Source organism: Triturus cristatus, chromosome 7 (genome assembly GCF_964204655.1).
Source record: "Triturus cristatus chromosome 7, aTriCri1.1, whole genome shotgun sequence".
Classification (NCBI taxonomy): Eukaryota; Metazoa; Chordata; class Amphibia; order Caudata; family Salamandridae; genus Triturus; species Triturus cristatus.
The window spans coordinates 613,391,596-613,407,937 of record NC_140590.1 but is presented as its reverse complement, the minus strand read 5'-3'; the positions used below and the strand labels follow the sequence as shown (position 1 = coordinate 613,407,937).

The 16,342-nt window shown below is 39.3% G+C and overlaps 1 protein-coding gene across 1 annotated transcript in view; it reads left to right on the top strand.

Moving 5' to 3' along the window:
* Positions 1-16,342, top strand: part of TRIM25 (tripartite motif containing 25) — a 453,236-nt gene that overhangs the window by 382,068 nt on the left and 54,826 nt on the right. The window contains exon 9 of the mRNA XM_085617183.1: positions 10,756-10,785. Coding sequence (XP_085473309.1) covers positions 10,756-10,785 — 30 coding nt within the window. The remainder of the gene's footprint in view (positions 1-10,755; positions 10,786-16,342) is intronic.

Genomic DNA, 16,342 nt, shown 5'->3' with positions numbered 1-16,342 from the left:
AGAACATGAAATGGACCAAGAAAGTCCATACCCAACTTTTGCCAAGCCCTTGCAGGAGGAGATACAGGATGTTCGACAGAACCTTCTAGAACAAGAACCTTATCACTAGCACTACATCGTGCACACTGTCTGACCAAATCGTCCACCTGGATATCCATTCTAGGCCACCAAAAATCTGACCTAACTTTTCTTTTGGTGATGGTAGAACCCAGATGACCTGAATGAGCGTTCAATATGATTTTTTCACGATAACAAGTGGGAGGTACCAATTTGTCACCCCTGACAACCTTTCCACTCTCAAGAGAGAGTTCACTGTTAACTTTCCAGAACATTTGAAGATCTGGAGAAAGACACTTCTCTTTTGGCCAACCTCTTTTAATCAATGAAACAACTTCATTGAGGATGGTATCTTTTTCATTTTCAGAAACCCAGTCATCCTCCGCAAAAGACAACATTTCACGACTCACACAATCTACAAAACACTCTTCTACATCATTTTCCCACTCTTGTTCACTCTCATCTGTTATAGGCAACCTAGAAAGACAGTCCGCTCTACTATTCTTTCCCCCTGCAATATACTCCACAGTGAAAGAAAATTCTAACAATTTAGTTGATAACCTAGCCAGACGAGCAGTAGTGCGTTTTGGGTTTTTCCCTGATAGAATATAAACTAAAGGCCGGTGATCAGTTCTTAGAATAAAAGATCTTCCCCACAAATATGATTTGAATTTTTCCACACTCCAAGTGCAAGCTAGTAGCTCTTTTTCAATTACGGAATACTTCCGTTCAACTGGACGAAGAGTCCTAGAGGCAAACCCTACCGTGTGCTCTCTACCTTCAGCAAACTGCGAAAGAACAGCACCCAAGCCGTACTCGCAAGCATCAACCGTAACCACAGTTTCTCTACCTTCTACAAAAGCTTGCAAAGCTGGAGCTCGTACAATGTGACTCTTTATACTCTGAAACCCCTTCTCACACTCTTCTGACCAAATGAAAGTTGCCCCCTTTTTGAGTAATGCTCTAAAACACTCAGTTGTTTTTGCAAAATCCTTCATAAATTTAGCATAAAATTCACAGAGACCCAAGAAGGACATAAGTTGTTCCTTATTCTGTGGAGCGGGCGCTTCAACGATACTCTTGATCAACCCTGGTCTGGGCTTGATGCCTTGTTCAGAAATTATGTGACCCAAATATTCGATCTCCTTTACCTTAAAGGAACATTTGCTTCTTTGTAGGGTCACTCCTCTACTTTCTAGTATTTTAAAAACATGTTCAAGAACTACATCATGTTCAGCCTCATTCTTGGTAAAGATAAGAATGTCGTCCTGAAACACTACGACATTGGAAATATTTCTGAACATTTCTGTCATAAGTCTCTGAAAAACCGCAGCCGCAGAAGCTAGGCCAAAAGGTAATCTACAAAATTGGAAAACACCATCAGGACTTACAAATGCTGTGAGATGTCGGGACTGAGGATGAAGTTCGACCTGATGATAAGCCGCTTTGAGATCCAATTTAGTGAAGAATGAGGAAGACCCAACTTTGGCGATAAGGTCTTCAATACGCGGAAGGGGAAAACCATCAACCCAGATAGCCTCGTTGAGACTTCTCAAGTCCACACACATCCTCAGGTCCCCAGATCTCTTTTTTGCCAAAACAATGGGAGAAAGCCAGAGAGTGGACTCGACTTTCTCAATAATTCCTTGTTGACATAATGTCTCAAGATGTTTTGAAAGATCATTCCTAATACTCAATGGAACATTGCGCAATTTGTGTTTGACTGGAACTACATTTTCCTTTAGTTTGATGAAATGCTGAAAATTTGTAATTCTACCTAATCTATTTTGAAAAACTTTACTAAATTTAATTTCCAAATTATCAACGGATAGAGTGCTGGAAAGAGATAACGTGTCCTGTGTAGAATGACTGCAATTATGATCTATCTTTCGTTTTTCAATAAAAACACGATTTTCTAACCCAGGTTTAATCGTTAAGCCAATTTCAGCTTGATGAATGAGACCAAGGACATTAATTCCTTTTTTGGCCACATAAACTTTGCCTTTGATACTCTCACCTAAAACATTAATGGTAGCCCAAAAATATCCTAACAAATCAATATGGCTGCCTTCAAAAGCTATTGTGAAAACATCAGGGGGTAATAGACAGTTTTTAAACCATAACTTCTGATACTTTTCTTGAGAAACAATTGTGATTCTAGCTCCTGTATCAACTAATAGCTGAATTTTGTTGTTCTCTATGATGACGTCAACCTCAGGATCAGGAATATGTTGTAACACATTCTCATGACAATTTGTTACCACTACAACATATTCTTGGTTGATAACATCCTCATCATGTACATTATCAAACTCATTGATTACACATCTAACATTCCTTCTTCTGCCACTCAAACAAACTTTCTTAAAATGTCCCATTTTCCCACATTGCCCACATTGTTGGTTTGCCGCTGGACAATTTCTAAAAGATGAGACGTGCTGATGACCCACATCTATAACAGTACATACTGGGATTCGGTTGTCTGTTCAGCATAGATGCTCTCCCTCCTCTAAAGTTACTTAATCTTCTGGTGTTGTTGCGAAAAGTATTACCCCTGAAAGTATTTTCTTGGGCAAACATATAAGGATTCACAGAAGATGACTCAGAGTGTCTCGTTGAAGTAGCACCTGAAGATGATTCAGAATGTTTTGTAGAGACAGCACCTGAAATAGAAGAATTCGCTAAAGCTGACTCAAGCTGTTTAGCATCGTCAATGGAAGTTTCTATACTTTTAGCGATGTCAACCGCTTCGTCTAACGTAGGATCCTTGCATGTGAGTAGCCTTTGTTGAACTTTTTTGCAGTAGCAACGCGCAACCAGCTGATCCCTTATTAATTGAGAAGTAAAATTTTCGAATTCACATTTGGAAGCTAAACCCTTTATGGCTGTGATAAAGGTGTCGATGCTTTCATCTGCTTTTTGTACTCTGGTAAAAAATGTGTATCTGTGCACTACAACGTTCTTTGTTTTTGTGAAATGTTTATCCAGTTGTGCCACAGCTATCTCAAATTCATCAAGATTTTCACCTTCAGGTGGAACATATGGAGGTAGATGATCAAATACATTCTGTCCTTCAACCCCCAGGTGATAGTACATTAAGTTCTTTTTCCTATCTGGTCTGTATCTCTGACCATCAATTGCTCCTAGGTATGCTTTAAATGATCTGAACCATAGTTTCCATTCTAAAACTGGATCTCCTGGTTCTTGTAAAAAGGGCGCTGGCGCAATGACGCTTTGCATGTTGATATTGAGTTTCTGTCAAAGATTATTCAAAAATGAGGAAAGAGAAAAACAAAAAAAAACAAATGAGAGAGGAAAAGAAAGAATTAAAATAGCAGAATGAGATAAAACCAAGAAGAGAAAAAAAAAATGAAAATTCACTATTCTTGCCAAAACTAGAGATTGAGAACAACTGATAGCAAGCTATTACACTGCATTGTAGTATTTCCTCAAGACACTAGATGGCAGCATTGTTCTCTTTCGTGGAACCAAAAAAAAAAACGGGGATAATGTGAATAAATAAGCTGTGCGTATCAGCGATAATGCAAATAATAAGAAGAAATGGCACGCAAATGCTGAACGTGTCAGCGTTGATTTTCCTTTGAAAAATTGCCTGAATTAGCAAAGATATGCTAAAGCGTTTCACCCGTACATGTCGATGCGTTCCATGCGTGAACGTCGAACGTAGAGAATCGATGCGTTCCAAGTACAGGAAGACAAAAGGATGCGTTCCAGGTGCGTAGAACTGGCGTCCGACAATGAAGAATGTGACAGGACAGCGTGCACGGGAAGCTTTTGAAGCGCGAGCAAATATAGCAGTTTAGAAACGGTGAGGCAACTTAATTCAGAAACTTTTGCCCATTAATAGCGAATGTCCTTACTGCCAAAGTCTTATATGCCACGTAGCTCGTAATAACAATGCAAACATGGGTGCGGGTCTCTGATACTTTGGTTTCTGATTGCTTGTAAGTCAAAAAAAAAAAAAAAATCTAATGCCTTGACGCTCGGATACGCAATGCTTTGGCGCTTGAATAGGTAACGAAAAATGTACTCACAGTAGAGTCGTGGATTCAATCTTGCTGCGAAGCAGGCATACCTTGGCTTTGTTCATTAAAAAAAAAAAATCTTGATTGGCAGGACATCACTGGGTAGATTAGAATCCCATCTTCTGTCGCCAAATGAAAAGATGGATATTCACACAGCAGTTCGTTTTCCAGGATGTATTTATTGTAAATGTAGAAGAGAGCCGCCCCAGCACCTGAGTAAGACACAAGACAATCTCCAACTGCCACACAGCCCAGACGCAGCTAGGCAAATGTGAACATTCCAGATGACATAGAACAATTCTGCTGCATGCTCTAACTGAGTGACATCATCACAACATCTTTCCTGTGTTTTTTCTGTTCTCCTCTTTCCTGGACTTTTCATCTCTCACCTAGAAGACATCACAAGCCGCCTGGTTTGCAAAAAGAGCTATTGTTTCCTTACAGTGGGCTTAGAGCACATCATACGCTTTTTCTAAAAAAAAGTCCTCTAAAACCATATATCACACCACCGGGGGTGCAGTACAACATCTCTAAGATCTATTGACTAAGCCAATCAATCCCAAAGGCGAATTCTAGCGGCTTTGCCAGTGCTTGTTTTATATAAGTTCCTGTAACCCACCAGTGAAAGTAAAAAGCAATCAATTATTAAGCCATTTTTAATGCAAACTTTACTGTCTAAATCGTTTGAAAAACAAATCTACACACAAACTCCCTGTTATGTGTGTGTTACGTAACTCGCATTTCATGTTGATCTAATGGAATGCGAGCTAGCAGATTGGTTGAAAATGTGGAATGCGTAGGTTTGGTACCTTGCTGCTCTCCTTACTAAGGAATAAATTATACTTACCTCAATAAGTGTCAAAATAATGACAAAGATAACACTGAATTTCTTAACTCTTGTGTTTGGTCACAAGATACAACATATCCTCCTCCTTTCACCGTTCACCTTCCCCCAAACACTAAGCATAAAACCATATGCTACTTTCCAGAATTATTACAACAGCGTGTAGGTGGAGAGCAGCCGGAGGCTTGACAGACTGCCAGCGGCTTTTCAGTCGGCATGAAAACGTCTTGTCATTTACCCTTGAGGATTCTTAAGCATTGCTGCTGCATACCTTTGGGTTATTTGAAGGCACCTGCATGGAGTATTTGTTTTTGGTGGGCGGTGCCGAGTATCTGCTTTGAATGTGTGCGCAGAGCACAGACGACAGCTATTTCTTGCTCATGCCCCTTACTCTGTCGCGTGAGGTGCTTCTCACGAGTTTAATGTAGATGACGCTCGTGCTTTCCAAGCCTCTAGTTGAACTTCAGATATGGCGCTGCCATTTTGGATCCCCTACGGTATCGTTTGTTGGAAGGATCGTGTTGTCTGTATTATTTTGGGTGGTACCTTGTAACGCTCTTGTGATGGGCGTGATCGATTGAAGGAAGATAGTTATTGAATTTTCACAGGGTAAGGTTACTAACCCTGTTTACGGAGGTAGCATGTGCTCAATGCACATATTGGTTTCTTCTGCAATTTTTGCTACACATATTGAAAATTGAAATGAGTGGGAAAGCAAGCTTCAAATAATCGTAGACTGAGTTATTTCTATATATCAAAGATTTTTGTTGTGGTGAAGTTAGGTCGTAGACCTAGTCCAGCATTCCTGGTGAAGTGCAGACTTTAAACGATTCCACAACAAACTTAACGCGAGTCATCATGGTTTTTCGTTGAGTCCTCCACATGCATTCTGGTCAACAAGTAATGATCTGCCAGTGCGTTGGTGTGAATGGACGGAATATTTCCTGAATTATACTGCACTATTGATATGGTTGAGAGTATGTCTCCTGAACATAACAAAACGTATATGGTTACATTACTTGGGTCCACTTGGACATGAGAATTATTTGCAGATTTCTAAAAAAACACAAGTGGTGGGAGCTATTAATTATTTCTAGCTGCAATTATGGATAGCCATTATGCACCTAAAGTATGTTTCTGCATCATTCGTTTTAAGTTCTTCCAGAGGAAGCAAAAGAAACATCAATCGATTTATGAGTATGTGAGTGAATTGAGAGAGCTCCGCACGAATTTTAAGTTTGTGAATTTGCTTCAGGACCTTATCAGAGATCAAGTGGTGATGTATGCCAGTAAATCGGCAGTTCAAGAGATTGTGGGTCAATGGTGATATTGATTTGGGTACCATTTTAGCTATTGCATACATCTAATTTCTAGTAAGTGTGCCAATGCGTTAAAAGAGGGCGAGAAGAACTTCGATGGGTATAATGATTCAAACAATAATTTAATAAAAACATTTTAGGATAATTCAGTTTAAATATCAAAGGTGAATGTTTGGTAATTGGCAATGATAAATGGTTATGGCAGATGACTAATGGGGTAGACAGTTGAGTATATTTGCGGACTCAGGATCTCCTTTCATTATTAATGAGGAGATTTGGAAAGAAAAATCCGTACCTAAAGCGGGGAATACGTTATTCACGTCTGATATTCATCCTGCAGGATACAGTGGTGAGAGAATCAATATTTTGGGATTTTGATGCTTTAAATTTATATTTAAGGATAAATCTTCTTTTGGAATACTGTATTTATCAATAAAGGGTCCCTCAGTTTTGGGATGGTGAGACCAAAAGAACCTTCACATTATTCTTGAACCCAACAGTAAAGACAATGTTTTGATTTTGGATGAAGGGGTGAAAACGGGAGAGATGATGTTGAATGAATTTCCAAAAGTATGTAACCAGACTATTGGTTGTTTAAAAGGTTTCCAACGCAAGATGGTTTTAAAGGATGTTGCGTGTCCTAAAATGCATAATATTAGAAATATCACAAAGGAATTACAGATATTTAGTGAATGCAAACAATATTGAACCAGTAGTGGCACGCTGTAGTAACAGCAAATTGAGACTATGTGTTGATTTGTGTCACTTGAACAACAACAACATAGTTGTTGACCAGTTTCTGTTGTCATGGATTAATGAAATGTCACTACTAAATTGAGCTGGGTGGTTTTCCACCGTGGATCAGCTTATTACCAAAGACCCCTGACAAAAAAAATTCAAGAAATCTGACAGCGTTTATAACTCCAATTGGTTGTTTCCAATTTAAATGAATGCCATTTGGTCTGGCTTCAGCTGCAGTGGTTTTCCAGAGGCTGATGTTTCAGTTGTTGGAAAGACCGAAGGAGTCGGAGACTGAGATGATATCCTTATTTTTGGAAAGACAAGGGGTTCAACTGTGGAGTTTTCTAAATGCTCATTTGCTCACAATAGTATTACTTATTTTGGTTATGTTAATAATGCTGATGGAGTAAAACCTAAATCGGCATTAATAGATGCTATTCAGTGTGCTCTGGCACCCGGTAATAAAGATGTCATATCTTTCGTTGGTCTGCTTGAGTTTTGTTAAAAATATATTCCGAGTTTCACTGAGAAACCGTTCATATTAGAAAACCTCTCAAGAACAGGAATACATTTGAGTGGTCTGTGGATTGTGAATTTGACTTTGTGTGTGAAAGAATCATTGCTAATGGTGCTTCTGTAAAGGCTTTTCACCCTGGAGCACCATGTGTCATTCCTAATCATGCCCACGGATGCAGGTAATAAGGGTCGGGGCAGTGTTGACGCAAATTGGTGAGGGAGGTTATAAAAGTGTAATCCCGTATGTCACTAGGTCCATTTCTCCCAAGGAGGAGAAATATTTTGTCATTGAAAAGGAGGCTTTAGCTTGGGCATGTAGCAATTTCAGAGCTTTCATTTGAGGTAAGCCTTTTCACTGTTAAATGCGCTCGTAAACCTTTGGTGAGAATATTGACTACCCTAGTTAGTGTAAATAAGTCTCCCAGATTAGCAAGACTTTCCGTTAAATTACGAGATTACAACTACAATATGGTCTATGTACCGGCTAAGGTTAAGGTTATGCAGATGTTTTGTCATGGATACCCAATTAATTGGAGGAATAGGAGGGTGAGGTGTGGGAAGAATTCTAGGTGGCACATATTCAGGTCATGTAGCTGTCAGTAAGGAAAAGTGGACAGGTGAGAATAAAAAAGGATGTTATTTTGCAGTTGGTGATTGGTCACTTATAAATGGATTGGCCCAGTAAAAGTACTCTGGGTCAACGTGTAAAACCATTTTGGGAAGTAAAAATTTTATATTGAGGGATGAAAGAGTTGTAATCTGTGTCTCTGTATATTGTGAGGTTATGTCATGAAGGACATTTTGGCATTGTCAGAACCAAACACATGGTAAAAAAGTTGTATTGGTGGCCTGGTATGGACATTACTATTGAATGATTTGTGAGATCATGTTTACCTTGTGATTTGGCTGATAAATCACACAGGTCATTTAGACCCCACATGTTGGCAGGGGCTGTTCCTAAATATCCGGGAGAATCTGTTACGATTAATATTACAGGTCTTGTGCAAGAGTCTCAAATATATTATAGCCTTAATTGATTGGTTTTGGAGGTGACCGGACACTGATCCAGTTTTGAGATTTTTGAATGATGTGTTTACTTCTGAGGTCATTCCTACGACTGTTTTGAGTGATCACGGCGCACAATTTCTTTCTAATAAGGCCAAAGAGTATTTTGACATAATTGGGGTCAAGCAGAAAACTCTGTCTTTGTACAATCCTAGTTGTAACAGTTATGATTGAGCACTTCAACTGGGTTATAAAGAATGTGATTCAACTGGTGGTGAAGTGGTTTATCTTGGGAAGTAGAATTCAAAAAGGCAGTTTGGTCTTGCACGGTGTCTGCGAACGAGGCTACTGGGATGAGTCTGTTTGTGATAATGAGAGGTAGGAATCCCAGAATCAAGTACATTCCAGGGTGGTTGTGTGGAGTATTGGAAAATTCAAGAAGCAGTAGCAAGGTTGGAATTAAACCAGCAGAAGCAAAAAAGGGTTTATGATCAAAAGCATAATACCAAACCAGTGAAGATTGATTTTTGCCAGTGGATCACAATAAGGAAACCTGGAAAAATTCCCAAGGGGGTAGTCAATTGTCAGAACCTCTAAGGTCATTGAAACCTTAGGTAATGCAGTTCATTTGAGTGACGGCAAAGTGTGAAATCTTAAATTGATTGCTAATAGCATCAAGTTGGAGTGTGAAGGCAACTATCAATAAAAGAGGGATGAAGGTCAACCATTTGGCGTGTTTGAGAAGGAAGCTACATGTATACCTTAGGGCTGTGTACCTATGAGTGTAAAAGAAGATAATGATGTGACCTTGGAGAGGGCCTTTCCTAGAGAGGTTTCGCCACAATATGTTGGTCGTGATTTACATGACCAGATTTCTCCTATATGTGATGAAGGATCTTCCTTACAGGGAAATTCGTCGCAGGTGGATTCTTCCTTTGGGCATCAGTATTTGCCTGAAAGGAGTAAGAAACCTAAGGTTTGGATAAAGGATTATACTAGTGATGACTTATCCATTTGACATTTTTCAAATTGTTCTAATGATGACAATTCTAATTTGTTATTTATCTTCTTCTTTTTATTCACTGTTGATAGGTTCAAGTTATTATGATAATTCTAATTCATGTTGTTCTAATGATGACAATTCTAATTCATGTTAATTACTTTGTTACTTTTATTCTTTGTTTGACTAGTTGTTTCGGTTATTTTCTTTGTGTATGTTTTACCATTTATGTCTTATTTTTTGCTTTGTTTTGTTTGGGTTGAAAGGGGGATGTGTTATGTTGGTGTTTTTTAGGAAGATAGCATTCCATGTTGATGTAATAGAATGCGAGCTGGCAGATCCATATTCTGCACTCCTCTATGGAAGTGTTGGACCGGGTTGCTCTCCTTACTAAGGAATAAATTATACTTTATATATAAAGCGCCGGCTCCTCCACTATGGCGAAGGAGTGTCGGCCTCCTGCCCGCAGAGGAAAACGAAAAATAAAATGATAATAAAACAGATAATAAAACTGATATATTATCATTTTATTTGTTGTCAGTAGCTGAGTCTTGTGGCAGGCCTTACTAGAAATGGTGGGGGAGTGGTGGGCAATGCTGTCAGTGCACATGTCGGTTTGGCTGGCCGTTTTAGGACGGCAAAAGCGACATGAGCACTGGCATCTCCAACCCAGCTGCATTGCTGGGTGGAGAACAACAGCAGGCAAAGGCTCCCAGCCCCCGATGGATTGCAAAACCAACCCACTGCACCCAATCACGATGCTGCTCTCATGGGTATTATGACCATGAGAGCAGCGTCTGGATTGGCTGTCAGGGATCCTGTGCTTAGAGGAGCAGAAGAGCAGCGAGCCAAAGAGCGGCAGGTACGTTTTTCTTTTTGTTTTTATTACTAACACCATCCGCTACTGGTCGGACCCATTTTTCATGCACGACACCCCTATATCTTTTCTTCTTGTAAATTGTTTGCAGTAGCTTGCTATGATTTGTGAAAGCTCCATCACGTAATACCAGAAAGCGTCATCACGTAAAATCTGAAAGCATTTGTTATCGTGAGCTTGATTCAATTTGACCCACTGACCTAGAGAAAAAAATGCGTATATGTTAAATTGCTGACAAAGAGTTTTCCTGTTTGCTCACTGTATTTGAATTGCTTTATTGAGAATGTCATTATGAACAATTAACTATGCTGCTTTCAATAAAATGCTAAATCGTGTTCTTGTTTTTTCAGGGTCACGAGAACCAAAACCCAGAAAGCCAGGTATATCTGCGAGCAATTTAATGAATTTTATTTTGCGTTGGAATTGGTTGTGTTTTGTATAAATGCAGCTTAAAGTATGCATTTAACTGATGCGGCATATAGTATGTTTCAATGCTGCACACTGTCTGGCAGTCATATGCCGTAGCCTAAGTGCGTTAATGCCAGCTGTGCATCCCATATAATCTGTTTCATTGGTGCACCTTTAGAAATTCAGTGTTATCATAAATCATTGGGTACTTCCTGACTAAGGTTCAATGGCTATCTTTTGCCTTGCACATCACATTACAAGAATGTATTGCACTAGATGCTTTGTGCATGAATTGAAACATAAACCCTGACTTTGAACGCGTTTGAGAAGGGTAATGCACTTTAATATTAATGCTGTTGTTACGTAGCATTCAGAATACAGGCACTGAAACATCAAGAGAATACCGTAAAACACCAATTGAAAAACAGTGACATTTTCAACATATATATATATATATATTTATATATGCGCGCTCACTCCCAGTCACTTTCAGGAACTCGGAAAAGCACTCAGCGGGACACTCCTGCAGTTATTTAATCATTTATTGCATTGCGAGCATGAGAAAACATGACTCGTTTCGGCGATGCCTTAATCAAATGTTTTACAAAATTCGCGCCAGAAAGCGGCATATTTAAAGAGGCAGAACGTGAGTCACATGGTATTTCTTTGCATGGACAACAAAATAGGACAATCACCTTTAAAAATTGGCCGCCACATTTGGAAAAAACAATTGTCAAAGTGTATAAATACAAATTACGAATTGATAAACATTCCACCATAAATAGGTTCCCAATGTCAGCCTTCAATTTAAAAATCAATCACTCTCATAAATATGAGCAATAGCTTGTCAAATATTATGCCGTGTATCGGCTCACAAAGTCCCTCAAACTTGACCATAATTGAGCCGTATATCGGCTACCATCACTGCATGATCGGCTGCAAAGCATGAAAAGGATATATTCTTCCATTTCAGAGGAACAGCATACAACTGTAAATCGGTTGCCATGTTTGCAAAAAAAGATTTGCTAACATAATGCCGTGTATCGGCCTGAACCTCATTATAATCGCTACCATTCAAGCAAATACATGACCCTCAAACAAAAGCCTCTATCACAATTGTTATATAAATTCAGAAAAAATACATTAAAAGTCATCACACAGAAACAGTACCACTTAATAAATGCAAAATCTTACAAAATCTTATCTTCCTGATCCATATAGTTTGACCACATTCTCCTACACTGTCATTATACCTTTTATTATTTAATCTCCGAGATGGACCGATAATTCCTCGCCTCAGCCGAAGTTAGTGTATGGTTGAGTGGGCCTGCACACCTGTTCTGTATACTGATGTGTTGTAATTAGATTAAAGAAAAATCTTTCGTTTGTTTTAAGCGTGCTTTCACGTAAAGGGATGTGAGTCAACGTCCCTATCAGTAACAATAAATGGGGGAGGTTCTGGATAGACCAGAGCCTGCGTGAATCACAGCTAGGACCCTAAGGTCTCAACAGAAGTAAACCAAGAAGACAATTCCCTAGTTGTAAACATTTCTAACAAACAACTCAATACTGACCAACTCCGAGTATTGAATAGAGGGATATCGTTTGTACCAACTTACACATCCAACAGCTTGGAAACAGAGATTGCATTCTTCAAATTCATGCGTAAACTACGACTCAAATGGTTCTTTGCCATCAATCCAAGAATTGAAGATGAGACATCTACCACTCATTCATTTCGTCCAAAAAGTAAATTTATGTCCCCATTGTCACACAAAACTCTTGACACCTTTGAGATTCTGGTCAAAAAGGACCTGGAAAGCATCAAGTACACCAAACCTCAACACTCGAATCTTTCTCATAAGGAAGCACGGACCTTGAATGCATTACGACAAGACATGTCCATCACATTCCAACCAGCCGACAAAGGCGGAGCCCTAGTGGTAATGGACACCGAGTTCTACGCAAAAAGCGTAGATGAGCATGTGAACGACTTCAACACATACATAGCTATGGATCAAGACCCTACTAAGGACTTTCTTACAATACTAAACAGTATTCTACAGAAAGGAGAGGATGATGGCATCATCGATGCAAATACACGCAAATTTCTTTTTCAATCCACACCAAAGGTTCCGCATATATATATGCTCCCAAAAATACACAAAAAGAAACAGAATCCTCCGTTTAGACCTATAGTAGCAGGCTGCGGATCCATACATGAGGCAACAGGCCAATATTTGGACCACCATTTGCAACCTTTGGTTCAATCTTGGGAAACGTACATCAAAGACTCAACAGATTGCCTTCTAAAGTTGGAATCGATCAATGAACATCTTGACACTGATTATCTCCTTTGTACAATAGACGTCGTGGCCCTCTATACATCAATAGCCCACGAAGAAGGTCTCGAGGCTGTAGAATGGAGACTCCTTAACTCATCATTCTCTAAAGAAAAAAGTATCTTTCTTTTGGAACTATTACATTTCGCACTGTACCACAGTTATTTTTCATGGAAAGACAAATACTACCTTCAAATCACTGGCACATCGATGGGCTTTCCAGGAGCCCCAGCCTACGCGAATACCTTTATGGCTTACTTTGAGCATCTATTCATTTTACACAACCCAGTCTGGCGCGCCAATACAATCCTTTTCTTGAGATATATTGATGATATCTTGGTTATTTGGAAAGGTCCCAGAACTCTTTTGGAACACAGTATCACTGAGTTGAATCACTGCAACCCGAGAATACAATTCACCCATGACATACAAAATGACAAGATTCATTTTTTGGACATTGAGATCCACAAATCCACCCACGGCCTAATCACGATAATTTACAGAAAGCCCACAGATGTCAACAACGCACTGCACTTCAGCAGTGCTCACCCATACTCCCTGAAGAAACATTTACCGGTGTCCCAACTTACGAGAATCAAAAGAATCACTTCAAACAACCAACAATGTGAATTGAACATCAAAGAGCAATTGGCAAAATACAAAAACAGGGGCTATCCTGACAACATCCTCTTTGAGGCAGAACATAAAGTAGCACAAAAAAGACGTGAAGATCTGCTTCTTACTATCCCTAAGGTCTCCCCTAAGCGCGAAGTTTTTGTATTAAGACACTCTATGCAATCTAAAAACATCAAAACCATCATTCACAAACGATGGGACATCATTTCACAAGAAGTTGATTTTCAAGAGTTGTTTAAGGATCCCCCTATGTTTGCTCACACCAGACCGAAGAACTTGAGGGATCTCCTTAAAAACAAAGTCAAACCTCAAACTGTGAAAAACACCGGGATGAAAAAATGCTATAACTGTGGCCAATGTGGCAACGTCATAGTAGGCAAGGTTTTCACTCATCCACACACAGGCAAAACAATCACATTACAACACACATCAGATTGCAACACTGAATGGGTCATTTACGCCATCAAATGCCCCTGTGGCTTGGTATATGTCGGGAGGACAAGTCGAAAAATCAAGACCAGAATTATCGAACACAAAAGTAGAATTCGCAATAAGAACATGACCTCCTCCCTTGTCACACACTGGATCAATACACCTCACACCATTCCTCAATTACGGTTCACTATCCTGGAACGTCTCCCCATACTGTTAGACAGAGATATGAATACAGTTCTATCATGTAGAGAAACACACTGGATAAAATTCTTAGGAACGGTGACCCCAGGTGGTCTTAATGACCACTACGAAATGTTATGTTTCATTTGAATGTGTCATATTATGTATTTCATTGTAAAGGATTTTGCACTCGCACTTCGTTTTCACATTTATTTTATATATTTTTCTCTTCACCATCCTCTTGGTATATAGTTTTGCGGTTAATTAGATTTCACTCGGTAACCCCACAGTATCATTATTGTTATACTTGTCCACTTACGAACATTGATTCCTCTTTCCATTTCTATTACATGAACTGGACCCTCGTCCTTCGTTCATGTCTTTTGCGCATCTCTGTTCCCGTTATAACTGACATAGTACACACGCATACGCATGCGCTAGTAGAAGGCTTGCAGTTCCCGGATGTTTCGCAGAGAAACACGAACACTTTACTAGCACGGTAAGCCGCGGTCACGGTCATTGAGCTGATATACAGTATTACAACCACTCGGTTGTTTGCTAACACTAGGCTTCGTTTGTTACAGATATTTACTGACCGGTAGATATTCTGACTCTTTTTCTATGACTCCAGGCGTTACAGCAGGGTGAGTCGAGGCTTAACAGGTTTCCGTTTGAGTGCCGGTGGCGGTCTAGTTCAAACACGCACGCTCATTACGTCTTTTAACGCACGACTTTATTTTCGTCTTTATACACTTCGTGACTTTGAGCACAGTTTCTTGAACATACATCTCGGTGAGACTTCACTCTTTTCACTTTTTCTTTTTCTTTTACTCTGCCATACGCTAACCTTTGGTAGTGGTCTTTCATCCTATGATCTTTCGACGAGTGCAAATCCTATTGATTCAATGTACATGTCATTTCCTTAATTGGATACATGTGGCTTTTGTTGCAGCTCCGGCTGGAGGCTGAAAAGAAGTTATAAGAGAACAACTACATTTACTGTGATTGTTTTGTGAATGTATATATCCCCTGACGAAGGGTTAAAGATTAACCCGAAATGCATTGGGACCTCATCTTTGTAATTGTTGCACAATGTAATTTAATTTGAATTGGAATACACACTCCTTAATTGATGTATTGTGATGATAACAATACCCATTGAAACTGTTATTTAATACAAACAAACAGTGACAAAACAGTTACTTGCTTATTGTCCTCTATATTATTTGCATCTTGCTTCACTGTAAATTCACTGCACAGTTTGTATATGTTTTGGTTTACTTCTGTTGAGACCTTAGGGTCCTAGCTGTGATTCACACAGGCTCTGGTCTATCCAGAACCTCCCCCATTTATTGTCAATATATCTTAGCCATATACTGACATTATTGGTCCACTTTTCGAGTTCATTGTTCCAGATTACTTGCTTCTCCCACCAGCCTACCAGAAGATTGGCATAGCTGGGGGCAAAGCAAGTACCCATGGAAGTTCCTTGTATCTGTCTATAATGTTGTTGATTAAACAAAGACATTTTCAGTGAGGCAGATCTCAATCATTTGTAAGATCATATGGGTGTGTTCTAGCTGGTGAATACTTCTGGTCTGTAGATAGTGTTTGCATGCCATCATAGTGTCTTATGCTAGTATATAAACTTTCTACGTCTAATTTTACTAGCCATGAGTTGTTGCCCCAAAACACATTTTCAAGTTTCTGCAAGAAATCTTTTGAGTCCCCGACATATGAATTCAACGTTTTAACAATGGGAAACAAAAAATGATCAACATACACAGAAGTATTTTCAAAAAATTCTATTCTTTGAAAGTAAAATAGGACGCCCTGGTGGTTCAGTGGGGTTTTTATGGATCTTGGGTAGGAGGTAAAGTGTGGCTATTACTAGTGTTTCATTTTTAGGAAATTGGAACTTGTCCCAATTAAGTAA